This window comes from Heptranchias perlo, chromosome 21 (assembly GCF_035084215.1).
Source record: "Heptranchias perlo isolate sHepPer1 chromosome 21, sHepPer1.hap1, whole genome shotgun sequence".
Taxonomy (NCBI): domain Eukaryota; kingdom Metazoa; phylum Chordata; class Chondrichthyes; order Hexanchiformes; family Hexanchidae; genus Heptranchias; species Heptranchias perlo.
The window spans coordinates 25999982-26026855 of record NC_090345.1 but is presented as its reverse complement, the minus strand read 5'-3'; the positions used below and the strand labels follow the sequence as shown (position 1 = coordinate 26026855).

Here is a 26874-nt window from a genome sequence, read left to right as displayed (position 1 = left end):
TGTTGCTATACTATCTGTCCAACATCAAGACCTGATGACTTAACTTGCTTCAGCTCAACGTCAACAAATTCAAAGCCATCCTTTTCAGCTCCCATCAGCAACTAAATGGCTCTGAGTCCATTAACATTCCTGGAAGCCTCCTCAGGCTAAATTCAGCAATGTGCCATTTGGGCATTCTGTTCAACTTGGAGCTAAGATTTTATCCCATTTGCAGTGCACTGCCCAGACCATAAACATCTCATATTTGGATTGCTCCAGCTCCATAAATATCTCCAAAAAGAGTTACCAGGATGTTGTGGATTTGAATAAATGTCACAGTTTCAAAAATATCTGGCAATCATGTATACAACTGGACAAATTACAGTTTGTTTGAAAATAACTTGACACCTCCCTCAAACTTTGCAGATAACCATTGAATGCAGTAACATTTGTATTGAGTTGAACTTGGGGCAAGATTTTGACTGTTGCTCAATTGTTTGAAACTGTTTATGTCTAGTGAATACTTCCACCTCTGTAACATCCTCCGTCTCCGCCCCTGCCTCAGTTCATCTGCTGCTAAAACCCTCATCCATGCCTTTGTTACCTCTAGACTGGACTATGTCAATGCTCTACCTGGCTGGCCTCCCATCTTCTATCCTCCATAAACTTAAGCTCATCCAAAACTCTGCTGCCCATATCCTAACACGCATCAAGTCCCATCACCCGAGCTCGCTGACCTACATTGGCTCACAGTCCGGGAATGCCTCGATTTTAAAATTCTCATTCTTGTTTTCAAATCCTTCAGTGACCTCGCCCCTCCCTATCTCTGTAACCTCCTTCAGCCATACAATCCTCCGAGATCTCTGCGCTCCTCCAATTCTTGCCTCTTGTGCATCCCCGATTTTAATTGCTCCATCACTGGTGGCCATGCCTTTAGCTGCCTTGGCCCTAAGCTCTGGAATTCCCTCCCTAAACCCCTCTACCTCTCTCTCCTCCTTTAAGACGCTCCTTAAAACCTACCTCTTTGATCAAGCTTTTGGTCACCTGTCCTAATATCTCCTTACGTGGCTAGGTGTCAAATTTTGTTTGATAACGCTCCTGTGAAGCGCCTAGGGATGTTTTACTACGTTAAAGGTGCTATATAAATGCAAGTTATTGTTGTTAATACAACACTAAAAGAAGGAAGAACTGCTTGATTTGTCACAGCGAGTCCAGGAAGGCTCCTGGTCCAAATCCCAGTTAGCTATTGTCAGTTGATGCATTACAATTGGTCTCAGCACACATAATCGGGGGGAAAAGTCACCAGGGTGAATAACCTGCCAACACTCAGTTAATGCTCAAACAAATAATGTCACTTGGGCAAGGTACCAGAGGGCACCTATGGAATTGTACCCAGGAAGGAGTCAATACCTTCAGGAGAGGAAGACAGCAGAAAATATATGAAAAAAGCACTTTAGCATTGCAGAGAGAAAGGGTTTACCTGAGTCTTAAGCTTACAGCTGGATATTTTCCACCACCAAAAATGGGCATATTTGAACCCACAAGCATATGAATATCTTCAAATGTCCAAAGAATGTTCCTGACAAAATCATTTTTAAGTCCCTTTGAAATGAGAGACAAGTTATTAAAGCTATTTATTTTTAAAATACAGAAGTGAATAAAGGACACTTGAACATAAACAGTTATCAAGGAAAGTGTAGCAAATTTAATAATACCAATTTGATTTATTTAAAAGCCTATTGGGACCTACTATAAAAGTTCCCTTTGTTTAGGGAATTATTTTGAAATGGTCATCTTCACCATACCTGACTGTTTTCCCCTTCATTCAAAAAAGTGGTCAGGTTTTGTTCTTTCGGGGTAGAGGCCACCTGCTCTAATACATATGTGGCTCCCAGAGGAACATTCCCCTGCAAAAAGTGTAAGCATGTATATTTTTACCCAATACACACACTATTTTATCATTTGAAAACATTAATACAGTAGAGCCTACTTAAGATCGGGTCCCACTGATTAACTCTCCCTCACCCCCTATGTACAAAACCATTTCAAATCAATGAAATGTAATTAGATTAAAAGATCATTGCTGGCTCTTCAAGGCCTGCTTCAGATCAAAATTTAGACAGTAGTTTCATGCTCACATTTATTTTTCTGCTTTCTTATTCTGCAATGGCTTGATAATGTCATTATCTCAGACAGTTTAGTTTGAGAAATAAAATTTATGAAGCTCTTTTCACCAGATGTTTGACCAGCACTGAAAACACAGTAGTTTGCATTACAGAAATTAAACTCACATCAGGTGGTAAAAAAAGTCAGTAGTGCATGAACATTTTGTAGTCACTACATCAAATCCCATTTAAAATCATTGAAACTGATCTTGAAGACTCCACTGTAATGAATTTACATACACTTAACCTAATGTAATAATTTTCTTGCCTCAGAAATACAATTCAACAGATATTGGAACAATGAGTTTCTTTTAAAAGAAAGTTGCTCCTTTATTAGTATATTATAATGAGAGGGATGGTCTTTTAACCTATTACATTATTTTGAAGCCATTTAAGAAAAATAATTAATACTCACTACCAAATCTATATTCTTAAAATGTGGTTGAATCCTAACAAATACATTAATTTCTCAAGACATTATGCTTGGGTCATAATTTGTAGAAAACCATTTTTCTTTATAACTACAGATAAGCAACACACCTTTATTCTTTTTTTAAAAAACATCATTTCAATTATGCAACTTGTAACTCAATCTAAAGAAATACAATTATTTTGCACAAAAGTGATCAGATTTCTAAAATATGCTAGTTGGCTATGAAAATTGACAGTCAACTTATTATGCTCAATATATAAAAATAATAAATGTAACAAAAAGGATAACTGGGAATCATTTTATGCTTGATTCAATAATTCTACACAGTGGGAATAAATGAATAGTTTGACACCAGAAAGGTGTGGTTTTTAATTAAGTGTTTGCCTGGTGTTGACTATATTTCTAAACCAAATTTTATAGAATGCCACTAGATGTCATTCCAAACTAGGAATGTAAATATTATAACCAGATACTGAAAAGTTCTCACTGGACATCAGTAAATAACTAATTGACATGTAAAAAATCCTATCTCACAACAGTTCATTTAATTTAAGTTCATCTTCAGGAAATATGAAATATGTAGATTTCACACAGATTAAATAATTTTACCTGTTTTTGAGGATTTCCATCTTCAGGAACAGAAGCAGGGGTTCCCAGTGGTGCAGGCCAGGAGGATTCCTTTATTTCCATTGGGTTTTCCTGGGACTGGGTGTCAGCAGGTTGCGCAATAGGAGTTGGAACTGCTTCTGCTCCACAATCTCCATTGATGCTAAAAATATTTAACAGAAAAAAAAAATTCAATACTATGTTTACAACCATAAAAACTTATCAATACTTGAAGTTCTGGGAAACTTGAAAAAGAAACAAAATGTAACAAAACAGCAAACCATTACTGCAATTTAAAGGTCATAAAGTGCCATTTTTGATTCAATGAACAAAATGAAAAATTAAGTAAAAAATGTCTGTACAATGAATGGAACATTTTTCTACTTTTTAGTATGAATTCAGAGTCATAAACCCCCAGGTCTCTAAAATCAATGCAAGGTAATGCTGTCCTAATAAGGAATTAGACGGATTTTACAAAAAGTAATAGAAGTCCTCAAATTAAAAATTGCACTGCTATTAATGGAATTTGAACTATGAGAATTTTGTATACTTTTCCAGCACACTATGATGAAATGAATTAATGGGGGAGAATTTTCTTTACGCACAATATTTAGTGAAATTGTAAACTTTGGGGGTGGGGTGGGGTGGGAACATTTTTCTTGTGACAAGCTCTGCTGCTGGCATCATGATCTGGTAATCTCCTGTAGTGTGTTACTTTGCACCTAACCTCAGTCAAGCTGGAGTTATACTAGTCTGCATACAACAGTGGAGAAGTGAAACCACCAACTAGAGGTGGTTTCACAAGCTTTCTGCTACAATGCATTTGGGAGTCATAATGCTGATTCATTGAATTATACGTTGTATTGGTATTGATGTGAAGCAGAATCTACAAATACGGTAGTTTAAGTAAAGTTGAACTTGTCCAATCAACTAATCATTAGCCCTAAAAGGAGAAGCATAATCAACCTTTTCCGACAGCAATAAGTCACTTTCAACTAGAAAGGAACTGATGCAATCTGGTCTGGGAATGCACATTCCTTTGTATTGCACACAACTGGATTTAGCCAGTCTCTCAACTCCATCTTCTGCACTGTCATTGAAAAAAAATCAATTCCACCTCTTAAATAGCCCATGAAATGTTGTCACATATAAACAGATATATTAACCTGTATAGTGTTATGTAACAGGATTACTAGTGTCCAAGTTGTCAACTCATCTACTGATAGATCACAAGTTAAAATGTGCACTCACCTATAGTATAAAAATTTGGAAAGAATAGCTTTCTGGTAAAATTGCTCTCTGCTCTTCTTTTTTCTCTGCCATTTTGGATCCACAAGTCTTTGGTATAATTCTTTTAACCAGTTCCAGTCTCCTGTCTAAAAGGAAGCAGGTTTTGTTCATTCACAAAAAATTGGAAATAGAACAGTTAACTGTATAACAAACTCAAATGACCAAGATGTGGATAAGGTGCTAATAGGGTAAAAAAATATTTCATTCAAGTGCACTATTTTTCATTGTCACTACAAAGAATTAAAACATTTCATTGAGTTATTTCACATTTAGAACAAACAGTTTGTGACCAAAGGTACATATTCTGGGAAATCACAAAGCCTCATTGTAGAGATTTCACTATGCACCCCTATAGGTTGCATCACAGAAAAGTACAATGTAATTTTAAACATGGAGTTACTAGTCCCCATGGTATTGTAGGAAGGTGCTGAGCTGAGTTGAGTCATGGTATTCCCTTAATAGTACTGAGAGTTAAAATATCCAAGGACTGCTCTCTCACACATCATAGGGTAGTACTGTTAAGAGGCTTGGGTGCAGATTACCTAGTTACCCCCAACTGAAGATGGTGCCTGGCTTGGAAAGACCACAGATTAGGAAAAAAAAATGCTACCAACATTTTCATTTTCAAAAAGGGCTACGAATAGTGGAATGTTTAAATTGTCAGTTATTTTAACAAAAAAAAACAATGAATTTGTTGAAACTTCAGCAATCATATAATTTCTACTGGTACCGAATGGTTGGCTTACACAGATTCAGAAACCCCTCCAAGAAACATTCTTATTTGGTTGCATTTTTGCTCCCAGAATTCGTTTGTTGCTGTCAAAGGCACCATTTTTCATATTAAAAAAAATGTCAGTATTGTTGCCGTGGTTTAGAATTCCTGTGGAGGTTCCTGTAGCGCTCCATTTTGCAAAAAAGGTAAGTTTATGAGGATGTACCAGATACATAATCAACATCAAAGGCACTGGGGGTGATTTTAAAACAGAGCCAGGATGGGGGAAGGGGGTCAAATTGAGGTCAGGAAACCCATTAGTCCGGGTTCCCCGGATGTCTTTATGATTTTGACGTAAGGGTGTCTTTTATATTTTTTTGTAGATTTCCCGTCCGACCAACCGGCTGATTAACAGGATGGTCTCAGTTGGACAGGAGACCAGAAAGGGAGAGGACGTCTTCAGGTCAGTCTTTGTTTGTTGGTGGGTGGGTGGGTGGGGGGGGTCTCTGCGGTCGTTGAAGGGGTCGGTGCAGGTAGGCTTGTTGGGCCTGGGAGAAGAACACCTCCTCCGGGCCCACAAGCTGTGCCTTTCTTGGCACATACCTGTTGGTCTCGGGCCTTCTCGCCTCCTTTCACGAGGCGTAAAACAGAAGGGCCGGTAATCCCGGCCCTCCGGGGTTGAAATCGGGAATTGGTGAAAAATGGAGGCCTAACGCCTCCTTGAAACCACCTCCTGGGAGCAGGTTGGTCGCCTGCCCCTCGTCCCGCCCCGGTGAAAACTGGAAATGGGCAGGTTGGAGGCAGGTCTTAAATGGTGGCAATTTTCAATGCCCTCTTGCCCCCAACCCACCCGTTTTTTAATTTGAAAATTGAGCCCATTATGTCTGCACCCATCAGTTCCCTGTGTCCTGCATTTTTGGACCCTGAAAATCATAGCTAGAGAATAACCTGCAATGGCTTCTCTTCCTGCTCCCACACAGTTACCTCTGGAATCCCCCAAGGATCTATCCTTGTTCCCCTCCTGTTTCTCATCTACATGCTGCCCCTCGGTGACATCAACCACAAATACAATGTCAGATTCCTCATGTATACTGACAACATCCAGCTCTACCTCACCACTACCTCTCTTGACCCCTCCATGGTCTCTCATTTGTCACACTGCTTGTCCAACATCCAATACTGGATGAGCAAAAATTTCCTCCAATATTGGGAAGACCAAAGCCATTGTCTTTGGTCCCCGCTGCAAACTCCATTCCTTAGCCACCGGCACCATCCCTCTCCTTGGTCACTGTCCAAAGCTGAACCAGACCGTTCACAACCTTGGTGTCCTATTTGATCCAGAGATGAACCTCCGACCACATATCTGCTCCATCACCAAGACCGCCTGCTTCCACCTCTGTAACATTGCCCGTCCCAGCCCCTGCCTGAGTTCATCTATTGCTAAAACCCTCATCCATGCCACTGTTACCTCTATACTCGACTATTCCAATGCTCTCCTGGCTGGTCTCCCATCTTCCACCCTCCATAAACTTGAGCTCATCCAAAACTCTGCTGCCCACATCCTAACACGCACCAAGTCCGATTCTCCCATCACCTCTGTGCTCGCTGACTTACATTAGCTCCCGGTACAGGAACGCCTCGATTTTAAAATTCTCATCCTTGTTTTCAAATCCCTCCATGGCCTCGCCCCTGCCTATCTCTGTAACATCCTCCAACCACACAACCCTCCGAGATCTCTGCGCTCCTCCAATTCTTGCCTCTTGCGCATCCCTGATTTTATTCGCTCCACCATTGGTGGCCATGCTTTCAGCTGGCTAGGCCCTAAGCTCTGGAATTTCCTCCCTCCGCCTCTCTCGCCATCTTTAAAACGCTCCTTAAAACCTACCTCTTTGACCAAGCTTTTGGTCACCTGTCCTAATACCTCCTTATGTGGCTCGGTGTCAAATTTAGATTAATAACGGTCCTGTTAAGCGCCTTGAGACGTTTTACTACGTTAAAGGTGCTATATAAATGCAAGTTGCTGTTGTCGTTGAAACTCAATACCTGGGCATGTTAAAGGAGACCTGTTTGCCTCTCTAGTACAGTGGAGCTGGCACAGTCATTTAACTATGCCATCTGTTCCAGACATACACAGACCTCTCATAGATCCTACCAAGCAACCATAAAAAATGTCAGCTCAGCCAATTTCCAGTCCACAGATGTATTCAAACAAATGACTGTGACTATGTTTGCAAGGGCAACACCTTCATTACTTTCTCTGTGAAAAGAAGGCATCAACTGGCAAGAGCACAGAATCTTTACTATGTGACAAAGTTTCCAAGAGTTCAGGGTGTAGTATACAGTACCTATGTGACCATCAGGGCTCCTCATAACAGCCCTTCAATAACACTTCAAGGTGTTGCTCCTGTCAAGTGCCAGAGCAGAGTGGCAGGGGATCAGGAAAAATCACCTCTTTAAAGTCGGCACAAGAGACTGCCCAAATACTTTAAATTTTATGGATCTGAAATTATGCCATGGGATAATAGCAATTCAATGCTCTTAACTCACTGGCTAGAAATTCTTTTCCTCACTATTTTAGCAGAACAAAATAAATGGGTTAAAGAATCTGTTACAATACCAAAGAGAGGAAATTCTAGACACAACTATTCAACAGCATAATATCAGTAGTTTAAAAAGTAGTCTCTGCACTCAATTCATCCAGGGTGTTACACTACAACACCATACTGCCAATATCTGATAAATCAAGTGTTATACTGCATGTTTGGTATTGATGCAATGCTGAAGAACATGATTTACTAAGCATTCAGTACAACTGGGGATTAATTATAATTACTATCAAATGTAACTGAAGTGCACAACTTTACAGCTGCTTCAATGAATCAACTCACCTTCAGCAACTTAAAATGGGTCATTTGTCTTGTACCAAGGATTCAAAAGGAAAAGTTAATGGAATACTGAATAGCAGGGAATGAACTATAAGAATGAAAATCTGAATATTCAACTAATGTCAAGCTGTGCAGTCAAATTACAGCCTTGCAACCACAACCACTGCTGTCTAATATTCTGCATTAAATCATTATTGATGAATGGCAAGTTATTTTGCAATGCAATTAAAAGACCCAGTAAACAATAGAAACACATCAAATAAAGCTAACGTTTTAATACTATTGGCAAATGACTAAAATGGTCAAGAGGATGAAGTGGATCAAATTTGTATCAACCTGCAAAATCTATACTGAACAAACTTTATGTAAATAAGTTAAGGACACTTAGTTGTTTAGATGAAGCACTGCAGCTTCATTCAAGAACATCAATTGAGATCAGGACATTTTCTCAAAGTAACAAAGTTTGGAGTGGAAGAGGGATCCCGGCTATTTTTGTACACATTTGTGCAGCCAGTTACTGAGCTGCACAGGCAGGAGGCCTGCAAACAATTAAAGGAATCATTATGTGTGGGCCAGAAGATATAAAAAGGGTTTAAAAAAAAAGGGGATCCCTAAAGTGTAGTTTTTAAAGAAAAGTGCTCTCTGGAATGTCTAGATCAAATTAGCATCAATGGCACAAAATTATTTTGCGATTTAATTGATGCTGCAAATAAATGAAGTGTTCAATTACCTGCAAATGTAGCAGATAAGCCACAGTATTTAATTCTAGCCCTTTCCCCTTGCTCACCCAATATATTGAGAAATAGTCCAATGTGCTACGAATAAATGGTTTTATGAGCAAATTCATGGTTAAAACAATGAATACGTTGAGTTAACTTTCACTTACTTGGGACGAGGTCATAAAGAGTTCCTGAATATCTAATTCATCAAGCAGGAGGGTCCTCCCAACGCGATGAACACCCATGCTGACGTGTGATTTGCTATATGGTATCTTCAGCAACTTTTTTATGTTCTAATTTTAACAAAATAGATGGTATTATAATTCATTATCACCATAAAATGAAGTATTTTAAAAATGTCAAATTAACTATTCACTCAGCAATAGTGGGTACAATTAATTAAACCATCTGAAGCATATAGCAGTTGACATATTATTTAATCTAATTAGTGAAATAAAGGGCTCGATTTTACCAGCGGGTTTTGTGTGCGTTTCCAGCGAGGGGGGGGGGCCCCGAAAATCCCGATATCCAGGCACGTGACCGGATCGCGCCACGATCCCGCCCACTTCCGGGTTCCCCGATGACGTGCGGGGGTGCGTGCGCGGCTCCCGCTGGTGGGAATCCCGCAGGCAATTAAAGCCAGCGGGATGCCACTTGAGTGTATTTATTTTGCTTGTTCAGGTCATTAACTGACCTGATTAAGGGACTGTGTGTGATTTTGGAGAAATATGGGACTGTTTCACACACTGGGGGAAACAGTCCTAGTTGAACTGGACGTGTTGCAGCCGTCAGCCTGTGGCAGCTGCAAAGGTCCATTTGACAGGTGGGGGGGGGGGGAAAAGAGACCCTCACCCATTGCAGGAGGCCGCTCTGTCACTTGGGACAAAGTGTGGCCTCCACCACCCCCCTCCTGACGGTCAAAGTCACCAACCTGCACACTCACCCCGGGGTCCGGAGACATGTGCCTACCTTGTGGACCCCCTCAGATGTACATATTGCGGATGGGGGCCGTCGTAGCTGCAGTCATGACCTCCTCGGAGGGCGCACAACATCGCCAGCCTCGCCGTCCACCTCTGACACGTGGAGCTCCACAACAGAGTGCTGTGACACATCCACCTGTACAGCAGGAGGGAGGGCTACCGCAGAGAGAGATGCGTCGCAGAGGGCACTACCCTCGCCACAGGGTCCACAGACCGAGGCTCAGCCTCCTGGACCTCTCTAAGCAGCAGTACACACGGAGGCTCAGAGTCACTCGACATGTAGTCGTGCACATCTGCAGCCTCTTTCATGCCGAGCTGCTCCTGGCTGGCCCCAGCACCATCTGCTTACCTGTCGCTGCCAAAGTCACCACTGCCCTCCACAACTTCTCCTCCGCATCCTTCCAGGGTGCAGCCGGGTACACCGCCGATGTCTCTCAGTCATCTGCGCGGAGGAGCCCTGCAAATACACCTGCACCTACTCTGCAGTGACACAATGGGTGGCATCAGTGGTGGGTCCTCAGTGATACCCAGGAGCGGGCATTATTGCACAAAACAGACAGGATTCGCGGAGACATGGCAGTGGTGGTGCCAATATAATGTGTGATGTAAGTTGTTCTGAAATTCAATATAGGTAACACCCATGACAAACCCTCAAACACCCTTGTGCATCCCCTTCATGCTCACGACACGTTTGCCTTACGCTGCCTACTGCACATGTGTGATGCATGCCCTGTGGCTGCAGCACAGGTGGTGGCAGGTTGAGTGAGGCTGGCCGTGAGGGAGATGCACGAGAGGATGCGTATGGGATAGAGCCATGAGATTATATGAGGATTGGGTTGCGTGTTAGTGGCGGGGTGAGTACTCGCGAGGTGAGTAGATGCAGGTAAGATGAGGACGGGGTTTGAGTGGGTATGAGGGGTGATGTGACAGAGTAGTGTTGGCGGAGCCGAAGGAGATGTGGGGTGGGGGCAGTGTTGTGGCAGACGGAGTGTAGGGGAAAGACTACGTGTTCTCACTGTGGCTGACCTACTGCGGTCATTGGAGCACCTCCTGCACTGTATGCAGGTGGGCGATATGTTGGTGGTGCAGGTGACCTCCTCTGCCACCTCAAGCCAGGCCTTCTTGGTGGCAGAGGCGGGCCGCTTCCTCCCGCCCGCCGGGTGGAAGATCTCTGTCCTCCCCCTCCTCCTCACCCCATCTGATGATACCTGGGGTGAGGCATCATTAAACTGGGAGCAGCCTTCCCCCTGGGCTGCTCCATGCTGTAATTTGTTCCATTGGTTGCAGCATCTGTCAGTGGAGGACTGCCCCTTTAACTAGAGAGCCTCCAGCTGACAGATCGTACTGCGCATGCGCAGCCCGCCCGACGTGCAGACCAGCAGCGCGGAGCCCGGAAGAGCAGGTAAATGGATCCAATTAGTGTGTTGCCTGCTACGATCGCGCGGGCAACCCACTAATTTCACCGAGCGTGTTGACCACGCTCCCGAAACCCAACCCGCCGGAAACCCGCAGGCCTGGTAAAATCGAGCCCAAAGAGTCAACTTTACAGATCGCATGAAATAAATTGAATGTACAGTGGATTAAGCAATACTTGAACATGCTATAAATCACAATACACCATAGTTTTTTTCCTACACTTAATTCTTTAAAATGTCATCCTTTTTATGCAGTTTGAATATATTTAGCTTAAATACATTTAAAATTTAGGAGTTTCAATTTTTTTTTAGTAAGCGTGGCACTATTTTATGATCATATAAAGTTTATAGAAATGAAACAATCCTAATGCCAGAAACAATGAACATTTTTCCCCCAAATTTTTGGATGTGGTTCACATGTATATATATTTTATTTTCGGCACTAGACAGATTTTTGAAGCCAGCTACTCATTTTTAAATAGATCTTTTACATTGGCAAAATGACACAAAACTTTGGTCAGGTTCCAAATGTTTTATATATTTTCCATGGACACCAAAAGTTCTTAATTCCATATACCAAATAAAAACCATAAACAGTTAAATAAATGCTAAATGAATATTTTCAGTTAGGTGCATAACTATTTAGCAGAAAAGAGAATACTCAAATGTAAATCACGAAATAGAGAATTCCTGCTACAAGCACAAGTGTCTTGTGGACCTATCTGAATTCCACATTGAATGACTTGTCAAAGTATTCCATTTGCACTGCAAGTGTGGTATTAAATAGGATATCAACATAGATTTTATTTAACTTCAATTAGAAATTTAAGCATAGAGCTCATACCGGTTAATGCTCCACATTACTTTATGAAAGACCTCAAAAGTGTATTCCCACCATATTGCAAATCTCACCAGCAGGAATTAAAATCAGAAATTAGTTAACGACAGCCTAGGCAACTAGGAAACACAAAACTGTGACATTGTAGCACCATCACTGGTGGCAGAGTGTACTTACAGCATGGCAAAGTTCATATATGCAATTTCCATTAAAAATGTGGACATAGGAATTTCTAATAGAAAAAGTTGACAGGAAGTGCATGCAAACACAAGATTTGTAATATACTATACTTAGTTCTAACTCTGCAGTCTTATCACTATGGAGTCAATTTTCGGATGGCCGAGCAGGTGCGTTCATGGCGGTGGGGGGGGCTCCTCAAATTGGGGATTCCTGGAGCGGGTCTGGAGCCCGTCTCCAACCGCCCACTTCCGGGTTCCCCAATGACGCGAATCGAGACACGCGCGGCCCCCGCATGCAGGACTCCCACCGGCAATTAAAGCGGGAGGGATCCCACTTAAGATCATTATCTGGGTACTTGAGGTCATTTACAGACCTCATTAGTTGGAGATTTTAGGAGGATTCGGAGTTTGGACTACCCAGAGCGTGTTTCCCATGCTGGGGGAAACACTCCCTGTTTAAACAGACGTGTTGCAGCCAGCGGCAGCTGCAAAGGTCCATTTAACAGGTGCGGGGTAAACCCTCATGCATTACAGCAGAGCATTCGGTCACCTCAGGCAAAGTTTTGCCTGCCACACCGTTGTCTCCACACTCCAAATTATTACATCATACCCTAAAGTCTGCTGTCCAAACACATTTACCTACTTTGCGGACCCTCTCACACTCACACAGTCAGGATTGGGGGGGGTTCCATAGCTGCATGCATCGCATCCGAGGACGAGCAACATCGCCAGCCTCGCCAGGCACATCGTCCACCTCCGCCACATGGAGCTACACAACACAGTGCTGCGCAAAAGGCAGCTGCACAAAGTAGTTGTGCAACTACACATACACGCATTGTAGGGTGACCCAATGGGTGGCATCAAGGGTGTTCATGGCGAACCTCATGAAAGGGCCTTATTGCACAAGCCAGTCAAGAACGGCCAAGACATGGCAGTAGTGGTGACAATATAATATGTAATGAGTTGATCAGAAATCAAATATAAGTAAAAACCATGACAAACCCTCAAACACCCTTGTGCATCCCCTTCATGCTCACGACACGTTTGCCTTACGCTTCCTACTACACATACGTGATGCATGCCTTGTGGCTGCAGCACAGGTAGTGGCAGGTTGGGTGAGGCTGACCGTGAAAGAGATGCATGAGAGGGTGAGTATGAGACAGAGCCATGAGATTGTATGAGGATTGCGTTGAGTGGTAGTGGTGGGATGAGTACTGGGGAGGTGAGGAAGTGCAGGTAAGATGAGGATGAGAGTTCAGTGGGTGTGAGGAGTAATGTGATAAAGTAGTGTTGGCAGTGCAGGAGGAGATGTGGGGTGGGGGCGGTGATGTGGCAGACGGAGTGTAGGGGAATGAGTAAGAGTGCTGACTTCGGCTGACCTGGTTAGGTCATTGAAGCGCCTCCTGCATTGTATGCAGGTGCGCGATATGTTGGTGGTACTGGTGACCTCCTCTGCCACCTTGAGCCAGGCCTTCGTGGTGGCAGAGGCAGGCCACTTCCTCCTGTCTGCCGGGTGGAAGATCTCCCTCATCCTCCTCACCGCATCCAGTAAGACCTGGAGTGAGGCATCATTAAATCTGGGAGCAGCTTTCCCCCTAGGTGGCTCCATACTGTAATTTTGGCTCCTTTCTGCAGCAGAGTCAGTGGAGGACTGCCCCTTTAAATAGGGCTCCTCCAGCTGACAGCCTATGATGCGGGTGCGCAGTCCGCCCGCTGCGCAGCTTTCCAGCGCGAAACCCGGAAACCAAGGTAAGTGGCTTCAATTTACTTACGATCGCGTGCCAAACCCACCAATTTCACTGGGCGCGTTACCTACGTGCCCAGTCGACCCCCCTCTGGCAACCCGCCTCCCTCCCAATATCGGGCCCTATGAGGCAGCAACTGGAACACATTAATCGTTGCAGCTCCACATTAAATGGTAACCATCAATATAACAAACAGGGAATGAATCGAACAATCTAACAAAATTAGTTAATATACAGCCATTACAAGTGGCAAGATGCAGTTGCATGGCTACGATGTTGATCTTAGCTACGTAGAAGGAAAAAAGCCTCAAATTAGTGGCACTCTCGCCTCTAAGTCTGAAGGTTTTGAATTTTGGTTCCACTTCAAGATTTGAATTCAAATCTAGGCTGCCATTCAATGCATTACTAAGAGAATTCTGCACTATCAAGAGGTGTGCCTTAAGATGCAACATTAAAGCAGATACCATCCTTCGGATGACAGGTTAAAACACAGTTGTATGGGTCTGATCCAGTGGACATTAAAGAGCCCATGGCAAAAGAGCAGGGAATTTTTTCAGGGCCATGGCCAACATTCCCCCCTCAACCACCACACCCAAAAACCAAAGAACTGGTTGCTATTTGTAGGAACTTGCTGTTTGCAAAATGGCTGCTGCATTCACTTACAGAACAGTGAATGCACTTCAAAGTAATTCATTATATGCAAAATTCTTTGGAATTTTTCTGAGATGTGATCAGGCATTATAGAATGCAAGTTTGTTCTTTCTTTCACTCATCCCAAGCCTGTGTTACACAGCGCCTAGTAGTTGGATACAATGTAGTGCTGGAGGGTTGAGAGCAGGTTGCTGGACCTGCTTGGTTGAGGAAGTGAGGGGGAAAAAAAAGGTACAAGACAGAAATATTAGAATGCCAATGATGTCAAGCCACCAATAAAATGCAGCTTGCCAAGTAACTACTTGAATGGATACTGCACTTATCACCAGCTGGCAGTAAATCCAAGGGGGCAATGAAGAGCCACTCCACTTGTTAGAGCTGTTTTTCACAAATTTTCCTGAAGCAGGTATCTTTAGATAATATATGTAAGGAAGCAACATGGGCTAATCCATAAGCTTTTAGACATTACTGTATGTAATTAGCAGTGTGGGAGTGGGGGGGAAGGGGAAAAAAAAAGAGTAGAATCTGCCAAGATTCCCACTACTGACCATTATCCCATTATCCAATGATCCCTACTGAAAAGTGTGCATGTGTAAACATCAGGCAAAGACTGGTTCAGGTTCAAAAGTACCCACTATCAAATAGCCTACTAGCACTCATGGTCAGGGTTCACACATGAAGAACAGCTACTTGGACAAGATACTAGAGGTGCTGCTGGCACCCAGTTAATTGTAAAATTATGTTATTGGTTGTATACACTTCCAAATGAGTGGCTCAGCAACTCCTTCCAGCCAATCTACCAATGAGATAATTAGCTTTTTTTGATTTCAATTAAATTATAATTGCTTTAAAATTGTATTTAAATAGAGTATTGATGGGGAGATTCTTACTTTTTGAAAAACTTTCAAAACTGATATACTGTTTAGTCAAGCTGGGGTTTTACACTAAATAAGTTTAAACTAGTCATTAAATACATAGCATTATGAATACAGTACCTCAGAATCAGACACAACGTCAACATCATTCCCAATGCAATCAATGAAGTCGTATGCCATTCCAAAGCTTGAGGAAAAAATAAACAAAGTTTAATATTCTTAATAAATATCAGTTGTAGATTTATTTTGAGGATTTATCAAACTAAACAGGGATAATTCTGGTGATGGCTTGTACATTAACTTCCCTTTTCTCTTTCTAGTTGCTATGTATTTCTACCATTTTATTAGCAAGAAGAATTCTCAAAAGGTGATTTTTACATTTAATTAGCAATGGTGAAACCAATGGCACATTTTAAACAGCCATACTTGCAGTTTCTGATCATTTTTTACTGAGCAATTTCTCTCTCAATAAAGCATGTGTGCACACAATGCACAATACATGTAATAGCTGAGAAAACTCAATAGATGTAGATAGATGCAGAGAGCCTCAGATAGTACATATACACAGTTTTGAATTAAGGAAATCTTTAAATATAGACACTATTCATTTGAGTAATGATGTATATATTTGTAAGACTTCCAAATGGTACACGAATGCTCTTTTTATGAAAGTCTAATTTTACTATTCCATCCGATTAGATTGAGGTGAAGGGGGTGAAGCAGCCATGAATCCCCCTCCTCATGGTCTTCTCCTTCCACTCCACCCACACCCCCCCCACCCCCACCAACCCTGTTCCAGATAAAAACTGTGCATATGTCCACTGGGAGACAATAGAACTGGAGTCAGTTGTAATGTCCCCGTGGTTGATGGCGACTGCATGGGTCAATGCATTCAGAACAGAGTACTGTAGTAGAAAATTGGAGGGGGGGGTTTAAAGAAAGAAAAAACACCTACGATTCAAAATAATATGAATACTCTTTATGCATAGAGATTACCAGTTAACTTTTTGCAGTAAAAGTTCAAACTCTACTTAAAATTGTTTTACATTGAAACTTCAGTGACCTTGGAACAATATCATCTAAGTGCAGTTATCATTCTGCTCATGAGAAACACTTTCACTGTATTATGAATTATGGGCCTTTTTCATGTATGAATTATGCCCATCAGTAAACTGTCACTGCAATAACCATATAAATCACAAAAAGGACATATACTCAAATAAAATGCAAGTGAACATTCATATTGCAAAAGGAAGAATAAATTAACCACAGGTAAATGGTTAACAATTACAAATCTAAAATAAGTCACCTGGAAAATGGCTTGCTCTTTTTGCTTGTACCTAGAGTGGTGGCACCTGTTTGCCCAAGCTGACTAATTCCACGTAACCAATTTGCAGGTGGCAACTTAAGGTCTGTTTTTTCTTGAAGCCGTGCATAAGCTGCAGGAGGTGGAGCAGCGGAGTATTTTACCACTGCTGTGCTTTTCACTTCATTGCCTCCAAGAATGCTTTCCTATTTTAAAATAAAGCATTTAATCAATGAACATGAAACAGCAGGAATTAGCTGTTTTAAACACCATTTTGCGCAGCAATTAACAGCGATGTTACTCTTTCACTATGAAGACCATTTGAATTCAATTGAAAAGACTGTATTCTACACAATTCATCTCATTCTTACCAATCACTTAATTGTATACTAACTTTAATACAGCAAGAAGTATTATTCTACAATTACGGCAAACATTCTTCCCTACCATACTTAATACTTATCACAAGTGATGGTATAAATCGCAGAACTTGAGCACATAATCTTGGCTGGCACTCCAGTGCAGTACTGAGGGAGACGTTAAACCAAAGGTCCCATCCGTCCTCAGGTGGACGTATAAGATCCCATTGCACTATTCAAAGAGCAGGGGAGTTTTCCCGGCGTCCTGGCCAACACTTATCCCTCAAGCAACACCACAAAAAACAGTTTAATTGGTCAGTTATCTCACTACAGTCGCTAATTGGCTGTCATGTTTCCCTACATTACAACAGTGACTACACTTCAAAGTAATTCATTGGCTATGAAGCGCTTTGGGACGTCAAGGTCATGAAAGACGTTATCTAAATGGAAGTTCTTTCTTTTTCTTCTTAGTGGAAGCAATTGGATATTTGAGCAAATCAGAATGATTAATTGAATAGATCCTGTTTATTTAAGACTGTTTATTAAAGTGTGAAAGGCAGATTTGAAGTGCGATATTCAGATTTAAATTGTGGCATGATGTCTGCTTTTTGCAATTCTAACCTCTTGGGTTTAGGAAAATACTCATTAGTCTATTGTACCCATCCATTTTGGTTTATTTATCAAAGCAAAGGATCTGTGTGCTAGGGATTGGAAGCATTTCTATTTTTAACCACCCACATCAATATCAAGCCATCCCAGTCACGTAGAGCATGACCAAATGCAGAGTAAACCTTCCTCCACGTTACACAGAATGTGTGTTAATCCCAATTTCAGAACAGCTCCCCATGGTATCAGTGTGGCATTCTTTATTTTTCACACAAGTAATTTATATGGCCTCTGAGTGAAGCAGTCAATTTAGTGCCAAATTAAGAAAAGTATTGTGCTGTGGGGTTGTGCTCACTATGAACTTAGTTCAAACTACTGACATCAAAACCTGAAGGTGAAAATTCCTAGTGTGAAGAATACTACCGACCATAACAAGTATTGGCAGGTGCAGATGTCAATGTACATTATATACAATTTTATTTTTAAAAAAACTACTGCAGTTAACAAATAAACTCTTACGATGAGAAAAAATGCATTGAAGAGTATCGTCATTTATTTGACAGTTTGGATGCCACGGAGTGGGAAAATGTTTTTCCTGGCGCAAGATTTTTATATAGCGTAGGAATAATTGTACCACATGGGACAATGCTGACATCACTTGACATTGTTAGACACCGATGTTGGAAACATCTAAAATGGGGGTTGTCCCTCATTTGGTTTGCCCAGCACGTACGTCCATACGCATGTGCGTGTGTAATCTACCTTGCAGAGTTTTCCTCTTTCTAAAAAGGTACATCTCTCCACACACCACTGGAGTGAACTGGCACTAGGTCATGCTCCTGGGGGAGAGAAAAAAAGCCAGGTACGTCCTCCCCTTTAAAGCTTTAAAAATTTGATGAGGCCATATGGTCCATACATACCCTTACCCTACATAAACCGAACAAAAGCTCCAATATCTTTTTGGCCAAAAATTAAGAAAAAAAGTACTCTATGGGGAAGGATGGGAGGGACCATGGTGTGTGGAGAATGTTCTTTACAGGAAACCGGAAAGCTCTACAAGATAGGTAATCTTTCTTCCACCTCCTTCACACACTGCTAGAGACAGCCAAGTAATGACAGATTAGGCTGTGGGAACTCTTGCAGAAAGGATGACGTTCCAGTTCCAAGAACAGAATACCCAAGAGAGCAAGAATGCCTGCTTATTGAATTTTAATAGTTTTTGTAAAGTAGCCATGAGAAAGAAAACAAAGGGGGGGGGGGAAAAAAAAGAATTTGCATTTATATAGTGCCCACCACATCCTCAGGATGAAGTAAAGCAATTTACAGCCAATTAATTACTTTTGAAGTGTAGCCACTGTTATGTAGGCAAATGTGTCAACCAATTTGTACACAGCAATATCCCACAAACAACAATGGTGGCGTTGGTTGAGGGATGAATTTTGATCAGGGCATAAGAACTCCCTTCCTTAAATACATCTACCTGAACTGACAAGATGACGCCTTAATTCAGCATCTCATCCAAAAGACGGCATCTCCGACAATGCAACACTCCCTCAGTACTAAATCTTCTAATTTGGAGGTAGGAGTGTTACTACTGAAATAAACAGAAACTTTCTATAAAAGCCCTACTGAAGGAAGCCCAGGGTGTAACTGTAGACTGGGGTCACAGATGGCAGCAACATGAATTTATAAGGAGCCTACCTTCAGCAGGAGGTCAACAGCAACTACAGACAATTTAGAATTGAAATCAACTCTCAAGATATGGAATCATTATGTTTTGATGCACACAGTGAAGCAATGCAATTTAAAATACTAAATCCAAGGCTAGAAGGCTTACGAGCAGCTATTAGGATGTCAATGATTAAAGATGACAACCCTCGATCTCCTAGACAATTCCACTCAATAGCCAGAGGATCCTAGATCTGCACATCCAGCAAATTCGGGTTTGCCTTCTTGGGTTCAGTGGCGTCAGTCTCTCCCATAAGCAGTCTTGGCGTCTTTCTTTTAACTAGCTTTATTTCACAGTAAGGTCAAACGTACAGAGCAACAGTTGTGATCAGGTTCACCTGATACCTATATTCTTGTAATGAAACAAAAGAACATGCCAAGCTTTCCCATATCAGTGGGTTGTCTTACTTGACTTAAACTAGAGGTTTCCCCAACTACTCTCCCACATTTCTAACCTCTTCGCTTCAGCTAAGGCCCTCACATCTTTTCCTTTAACAAAAACTGACTGCCTTTGCAGCCATCATGTTCAAAATGCATCTCCCTGTAGTCCTGTCGCTTCTTGACGGCTGATCTTTGACCTCAACTCCACTTTCCTGCCCGATCCCCATATCTCTTGATTCCCTTCTCAGACAGAAATCAAAGGGTTTTCCAACCCAATGGGTGAGAGGTGTTTTCCAAATACAGTGACAAGCCAATAAATTGCTTATTACTTACGGTCTATGAGGAAACAATATTAATAACTTAACTACCTACCATCTCAAGCCCCACTTCTAAAATTATTATTAATGGTAGGAATACACCATACTTTTAACAACATTTAAAGTAACACTTTTTTCCATATCTTTTCTGTGGAAAAATGGTCTAGAAATCCAGAAACATCACAGAATATCCAGCTTTCATTCTGAATTGTTCATGATTCTAGACCGGAAGAGGGAAAACTGGCAATAGTCCACTAACATGAATATATCAATATCTGGGTAATCCCTGCTCCTGAAGATATCCACTGACACAAATATATCAATCCCTAGGTAACCCCAACACCTGAAGATGTCTTAAGTTAGCTCAGATTGGTTCTTCTATTCATGAAGATCGGAGAGTGTCAACTTAAGAACACAAGAAATAGGAGCAGGGATAGGCTGTACGGCCTCTCGAGTCTGCTCCGCCATTCAATAAGATCATGACTGATCTTCGACCTCAACTCCACTTTCCTGCCCGATCCCCATATCCCTTGATTCCCCTAGAGTTCAAAAATCTAGCGATCTCGGTCTTGAATGTGCTCAACGACTCAGCAATTAACAGCCCTCTGGGGTAGAGAATTCCAAAGATTCACAACCCTCTGCGTGAAGAACTTCCTCCTCATCTCAGTCCTAAATGGCTGACTCCTTATCCTGAGACTATGCGCCCTGGTTCTAGACTCTCCAGTCAGGGGGAACAGCCTCACAGCATCTAACCTGTCAAGCCCCCTTAGAAACTTATATGTTTCAACATATGAGAACACCTCTCATTCTTCTAAACTCCAGAGAGTATAGGCCCATTCTACTCAATCTCTCCTCATAGGACAACCCTCTCATCCCAGGAATCAATCTAGTGAACTTTCGTTGCAACGCCTCTAAGGCAAGTATATCCTTCCTTAGGTAAGGAGGCCAAAACTGCACCTACATGTTAACTTTGTGTTTCGTGTACAAAGACACCCAAATCCCTCTGGACACCAACATTTAATAGTTTCTCACCATTTAAAAAATATTGTTTTTCTATTCTTCCTACCAAAGTGAATAACCTCACATTTTCCTGCATTGTACTCCATCTGCCACCTTCTTGCCCACTCACTTAACCTGTCTTTATCCCTTTGCAGACTGTGTCCTCCTCACAGCTTACTTTCCCACCTAGCTTTGTATCGTTAGTGAACTTGGATACTTTACACTTGGTCCCTTCATCTAAGTCATTAATATAGATTGTAAATTACTGAGGGTTAACCACTGATCCTTGCAGCACCCCACTAGTTACAGCCTGCCAACCTGAAAATGACCCGTTTATTCCTACTCTGTTTTCTGTCCGTTAATCAATCCGTTATCCATGCTAATATATTACCCCCAACCCCACGAGTCCTTTTGAATTGTCCCCTTGGCAAGATGCTGGGTACAGTTCAGGCATCAAGTGACAAGTAGAAAAACAATGACAGAGAAATATTAAATGCAACCCACCCGTTTGTTGTCTTACTAAAGTAATATTGCCTGTCTAGAGACGCACTAACTTGCCTGCAACAGAAAATCAAAGGGTCAATCACAGTGTTCACTGTTTAGGCTAACTGATGTGCCCAGCAGACTTGTAGGATATCAATGGCTTTGTACCCACTGATCCTGAAGATCTGTTCTCCACCCTGCTACAGGGTACATTTCACCAGCGTGAGCTGAGGTTAAAAGTTCTAGATTGAAATTCCTGAAGCATGCCGTGCTCCTACAACCACCATCTCAGATCGAGCATTGAAGCAGCATCAATCTATACGTAAAAGAATCCCTTTGAATGACCTGTATTGTGGCTCTAAGCATGATTTCTTCTGGTGAAAACTGACACTCAGTTCCTGGAAAGTGAACAATGATGTCAGTTGAGACTAGATTTGGATTTATCGTAAACAATCATCCAGATAAAATTAAGATCTGTAGGCGGTTCCTTGAAACAAGTTGCTTTGTAAAACCCCTGAGGGCCAAAGAAAGGTTGGAGAGGAGCACCATGTACTGGTAGATCCAACCTGAAAGTTGGAGGTCAAGTACTTCGGATTATATAGATGGGTGGCAATATATAAAACATAGGAAAAGGACAGATAAAGACCTGCTGGTCAATATGGAAGCAGGCAGCCTTGAGATCCAACACAGCCAACAGACTTTCAAACATATTGCCTGAATCACATCATCACTTTGTTCCTCTACTTGTGGAAAATAGGTTTAGGATGCGGTGGACTATTAAATACCTCGAGTAGAATCTGTCTCAAAATTGATTCAGTTGGACCTGGTCTATTACTACAGATGATAAAAGGTTATCAGGAGAGAATCATTTGGATGACTGGACTGTATCATACTACTAAAACACGAGGAATGAATTGAAAGTGAACAGCCTACTACTTGCCAACTGTTTCTGGTACCTAGGCATCTGATGTCATCTTTCTCCATTTAGTGACAATCAGAAGGCAGCTGCCTTCCACCTGGGTTCTTTGTAAGATGGGTGAAAAAGAATCACTGCTGGGGATGAGAGTGTGTGTGGTGAATGGAGAAGAGGGCTGTCTGATCAGAGAGCAGTTTGCTTCAGGACATTGTTACAGAAAACAAGCCTCATGCTGTGACAGTTGTGTTGAACACTTGAGTGGATTGCTGAATTGCCCTAACATGGTGTATAGATGAGGTAGATACTTCTCCCTCCTCCAAAAGATGGAATTAACCCAACCTGCCATTGTCAGGATAGCCTGATTATGATCATGGTCATGCTTGTAGTCGTCAGATAACTGACTCACTTGATCATCAACCAAACTTTTCCCAAAGAGATGGTTCAGCAATTATTTTTGTAACCTCAATGCCTGTAGCTAAGCAAAATGACAAAAAAAATCCCATGGGTGATGCACCCAATAGCAAAGCCTATACTATTGATAGCAGCTTGTTCTCTAGATGTAGTTTGAATCATGTCTTCCACTAGAACTATTGTTTGTTCCTGAAGGGATTCATTTGAGGTCTAAAGAATGGACTGCAGTTATAATGCTTTCTGGGAAAAAGAAATCAGACCAATAAATCTGAAGCCAGGCTAGACTGACCTGGACCAATCCTTCAACAATGGTCCTACATCCCCGTAAGTCAAACCATTTTGCCACCCTCTACAAAGGGAAAGAATCAATGTTGCATTGAAACATTAACTTTATTTCTGACGGACAGAGAAGATCACATTGGAATTCACACCCATTAGAAAATATAGTACAGCCACATTAGCTCATGAACTCTATACATTCAATATATCTTGACTGCTATAATCCTTGAGGATTAAACATATGGTATGGGGCAAAATGATTTCCTACATCCCTACTCCCTAAATTTCTAAAGCTAACCCAGTCCTACTCTAGGCTAGCTGAGTATTGAAAACTTCAAGCACCCTTAAAAACTAATTGAGTGTGACAGGATCAGGAAGGCTATGTGTTGGCACATTCCGCTTTTCTACATCTGAAAGATCAGATTCAGAGTTCTCAGCTTCTAACTGGGAAGAGGCAGTTTGGAAAGTAGATTCATAAGGGATAAATATCCGAGCTGAAAAACTCTGCATAGGACTCCAAGCTGTGAAACCACCTGGCGAGAGATCAGTTTCTCTACAGAAAAGGTCAATATATCAAATTTTAGAGGGTGCCACTTTTCTTCCCTCTGAATTTTGGAAAGTTTACCCTTGGTCTATTTAGCACAGATAGCGAGCATTGGGCATCTTAAATCAGTGGATTAGAACTTACAAGAGATACCACATTGCAATACCCCACGAGAGCTCCTTCTGTTAAGTTCTTGTTAGAAGACAAAGAATAGTAGAAGAGCAGTGGCTTGTCTTGGTTTACATTTGATAGTCCACCATAGGATCTTGTTGACCAGAACATATGGCAGCAGGCTCTGCAACAAAGGACAGAAATGAGACCTGCGAGCAAGCGAGAGTGCGCGTGCAGCCCAGAGCCCGAGCGAGAGCGCGCGCGCAGCCAAGAGCCCGAGAGCAAGTGAGAGTAAGAGAGTGAGCGCCGCCCAGAGCCCGAGTGAGCAAGCGAAAGAGAGAGCGGGGCCCAGAGCCCAAGTAAGCGAGCGAAAGAAAGAAAAAAAAAGAGGCCCAGAGCCCGAGCGCGGCCCCGAGCGAGCGAGAAAGTGACCGAAAGATGACGAAAAGAAAATAAATAACTGATGCATCTCTATATATTGAAGTGTATGCATTGTTGCAACGTAGGGAAATGAAGTAGCCAATTTGCACACAGGTAGGTCCCACACGCAGCAATGAGATAAATAACCAGATAATCCTTTTCAGTGATGTGGCTTGGATAAATGTTGGCCAGGACACCAGGAGAGCTCCTTTGCTCTTCTTCAAATAGCGCCATGGGATCTTTTATGTCCACCTGAAGGGGCAGTCGTGGCCTTGGTTTAACATTTCAACTGAAAGACAGCACTTCCGATAGCACAACACCTGCTCAGTACTGCACTGATGTGTCAGCCTACATGTACTGGAGTGATACTTGAATCCTCAACCTTCTCGCTCAGGAGGAGAATGTGCTACTACTGAGCTAAGGTTAACACAACAAACAAAATGTGACAGCACAGGCCATTGGGCCCATCAAGTCTGCACCAGCGTTTTGCTCCACAAGCCACCGAGAGTAATCCCACTCTCCATAACCTTTAATATTCTTCCTTTCCAATCAACCATCTGCTTCCCTTTTTAAAAGACTTGGAAATATATTGCCGTTCCTTCATCGTCGCTGGGTCAAAATCCTGGAACTCCCTACCTAACAGCACTGTGGGAGAACCTTCACCACACTGACTGCAGCAGTTCAAGGCGGTAGCTCACCACCACCTTCTCCAGGGCAATTAGAGATGGGCAATAAATGCTGGCCCTGTCGGCAACGCCCACATCCCATGAACAAATGAAAAAAAAGGGCTCTGCTTCAATAACGGTTTGTGGTACAGATTTCTACACGCTAACTACCCTTTGTAAAGACTTTTTAAAAAAAAATTTCTCCTTTAATTATTTTTATGATTATTTACGTTTGTGTCCTCTCGTTACCACCTCACTCACACTGACGGTGAAAATAATCTATCACTGTTTAATTGGTCGTAACCCTTCAAAATTCCGAAGACCTTCATGTCATTCCTTGAATTTTGCAGCCCTAACTTCTCACGTCTCTATTTAGAACCCTTCTTCTACACTTCATTGCTTTAAAATCTTTCAACAGTGGGGTGCTCAAAGCTGTACACAATACTCCAACTGCTGTCTAACTAACGGCTTGTACAAGTTCAAAATTACCTGCTTGCTTTTCTATTTATGCTTCTATATATACACAACTATAGATTTAGTTTGCTTTTTTTTTTAAAAATGTCTTATCTAGTTGAGCTGCCACGTTTAATCATAGAATCATAGAAAGGCTACAGCACGGAAGGAGGCCATTCGGCTCACCAAGTCCGTGCCGGCTCTATGCAAGAGCAATCCAGCTAGTCCCACTCCCCCGCCCTATCCCCGTAGTCCTGCAAGTTTTTTAACTTTCAAGTATTTATCCAGTTCCCTTTTGAAGGCCATGATTGAATCTGCCTCCACCACCCCCTCAGGCAGTGCATTCCAGATCCTAACCACTCGCTGTGTAAAATTTTTCCTCATGTCACCTTTGGTTCTTTTGCCAATCACCTTAAATCTATGCCCTCTTGTTCTTGACCCTTCCGCCAAGGGGAACAGTTTCTCTCTCTCTACTCTGTCTAGACTCTTCATGATTTTGAATACCTCTATCAAATCTCCTCGCAATCTTCTTTGTTCCAAGAAGCACAACCCTAGCTTCTCCAGTCTATCCACGTAACTGAAGTCCCTCATCCCTGGAATCATTCTAGTAAATCTCTTCTGCACCCTCTCTAAAGCCTTCACATCTTTCCTCAAGTGCGGTGCTCAGAACTGGACACAATACTCGTTGTAGCTGAACCAGTGTTTTATAAAAGGTTCATCATTATTTCCTTACTTTTGTACTCTATGCCTCTATTTATAAAGCCCATGATCCCGTAAGCTTTTTAACCGCTTTCTCAACCTGCCTTGCCACTTTCAACGATTTGTGCACATGTACCCCCAGATCTCTCTGTTCCTGTACCCCATTTAGAATCATGCCCTCTAGTTTATATTGCCTGTCCTCATTCTTCCTACCGATTTTCGCATTTTTCTGCGTTAAATTTCATCGGCCACGTGTCTGCCTATGCCACCAGCCTGTCTATATCCTCTTGAAGTCTATCACTATCACTGTTCACTACTCTTCCAAGTTTCGTGTCATCTACAAATTTTGAAATTGTGCCTTGTACACCCAAGTCATTTATATCAAGAACAGCAGTGGTCCCAGCATCGAACCCTGGGGAACACCACTGTACACCTCCCTCCAATCCAAAAAACAACCATTCACCACTACTCTCTGTTTCCTGTCCCTTAGCCAATTCTGTAACCATGTTGCAACTGCCCCCTTTATTCCATGGGCTGCAATCCTGATGACAAGCCTACCATGCGGTACTTTATCAAATGCCTTTTGAAAATCCATATACACCACATCAACTGCATTGCCCTCATCTACCCTCTCTGTTACCTCATCAAAAAACTATCAGGTTAAACACGATTTGCCTTTAACAAATCCATGCTGGCTTTCCCTAATCAATCCACACTCATCCAAG

The 26874-nt window shown here is 42.1% G+C and overlaps 1 protein-coding gene across 3 annotated transcripts in view; it reads right to left on the bottom strand.

Moving 5' to 3' along the window:
* The window catches only part of edrf1 (erythroid differentiation regulatory factor 1), a 63301-nt gene that overhangs the window by 34886 nt on the left and 1541 nt on the right, over nt 1–26874 (bottom strand). For all 3 annotated transcript variants that reach the window (XM_068002342.1, XM_068002341.1, XM_068002340.1), the window contains exons 2-8: nt 16782–16984; nt 15593–15659; nt 8957–9082; nt 4435–4559; nt 3187–3346; nt 1785–1886; nt 1460–1581 (exon numbers count right to left, since the gene is read on the bottom strand). In XM_068002342.1, the coding sequence (XP_067858443.1) occupies nt 1460–1581; nt 1785–1886; nt 3187–3346; nt 4435–4559; nt 8957–9082; nt 15593–15659; nt 16782–16984 (905 nt within the window). The remainder of the gene's footprint in view (nt 1–1459; nt 1582–1784; nt 1887–3186; nt 3347–4434; nt 4560–8956; nt 9083–15592; nt 15660–16781; nt 16985–26874) is intronic.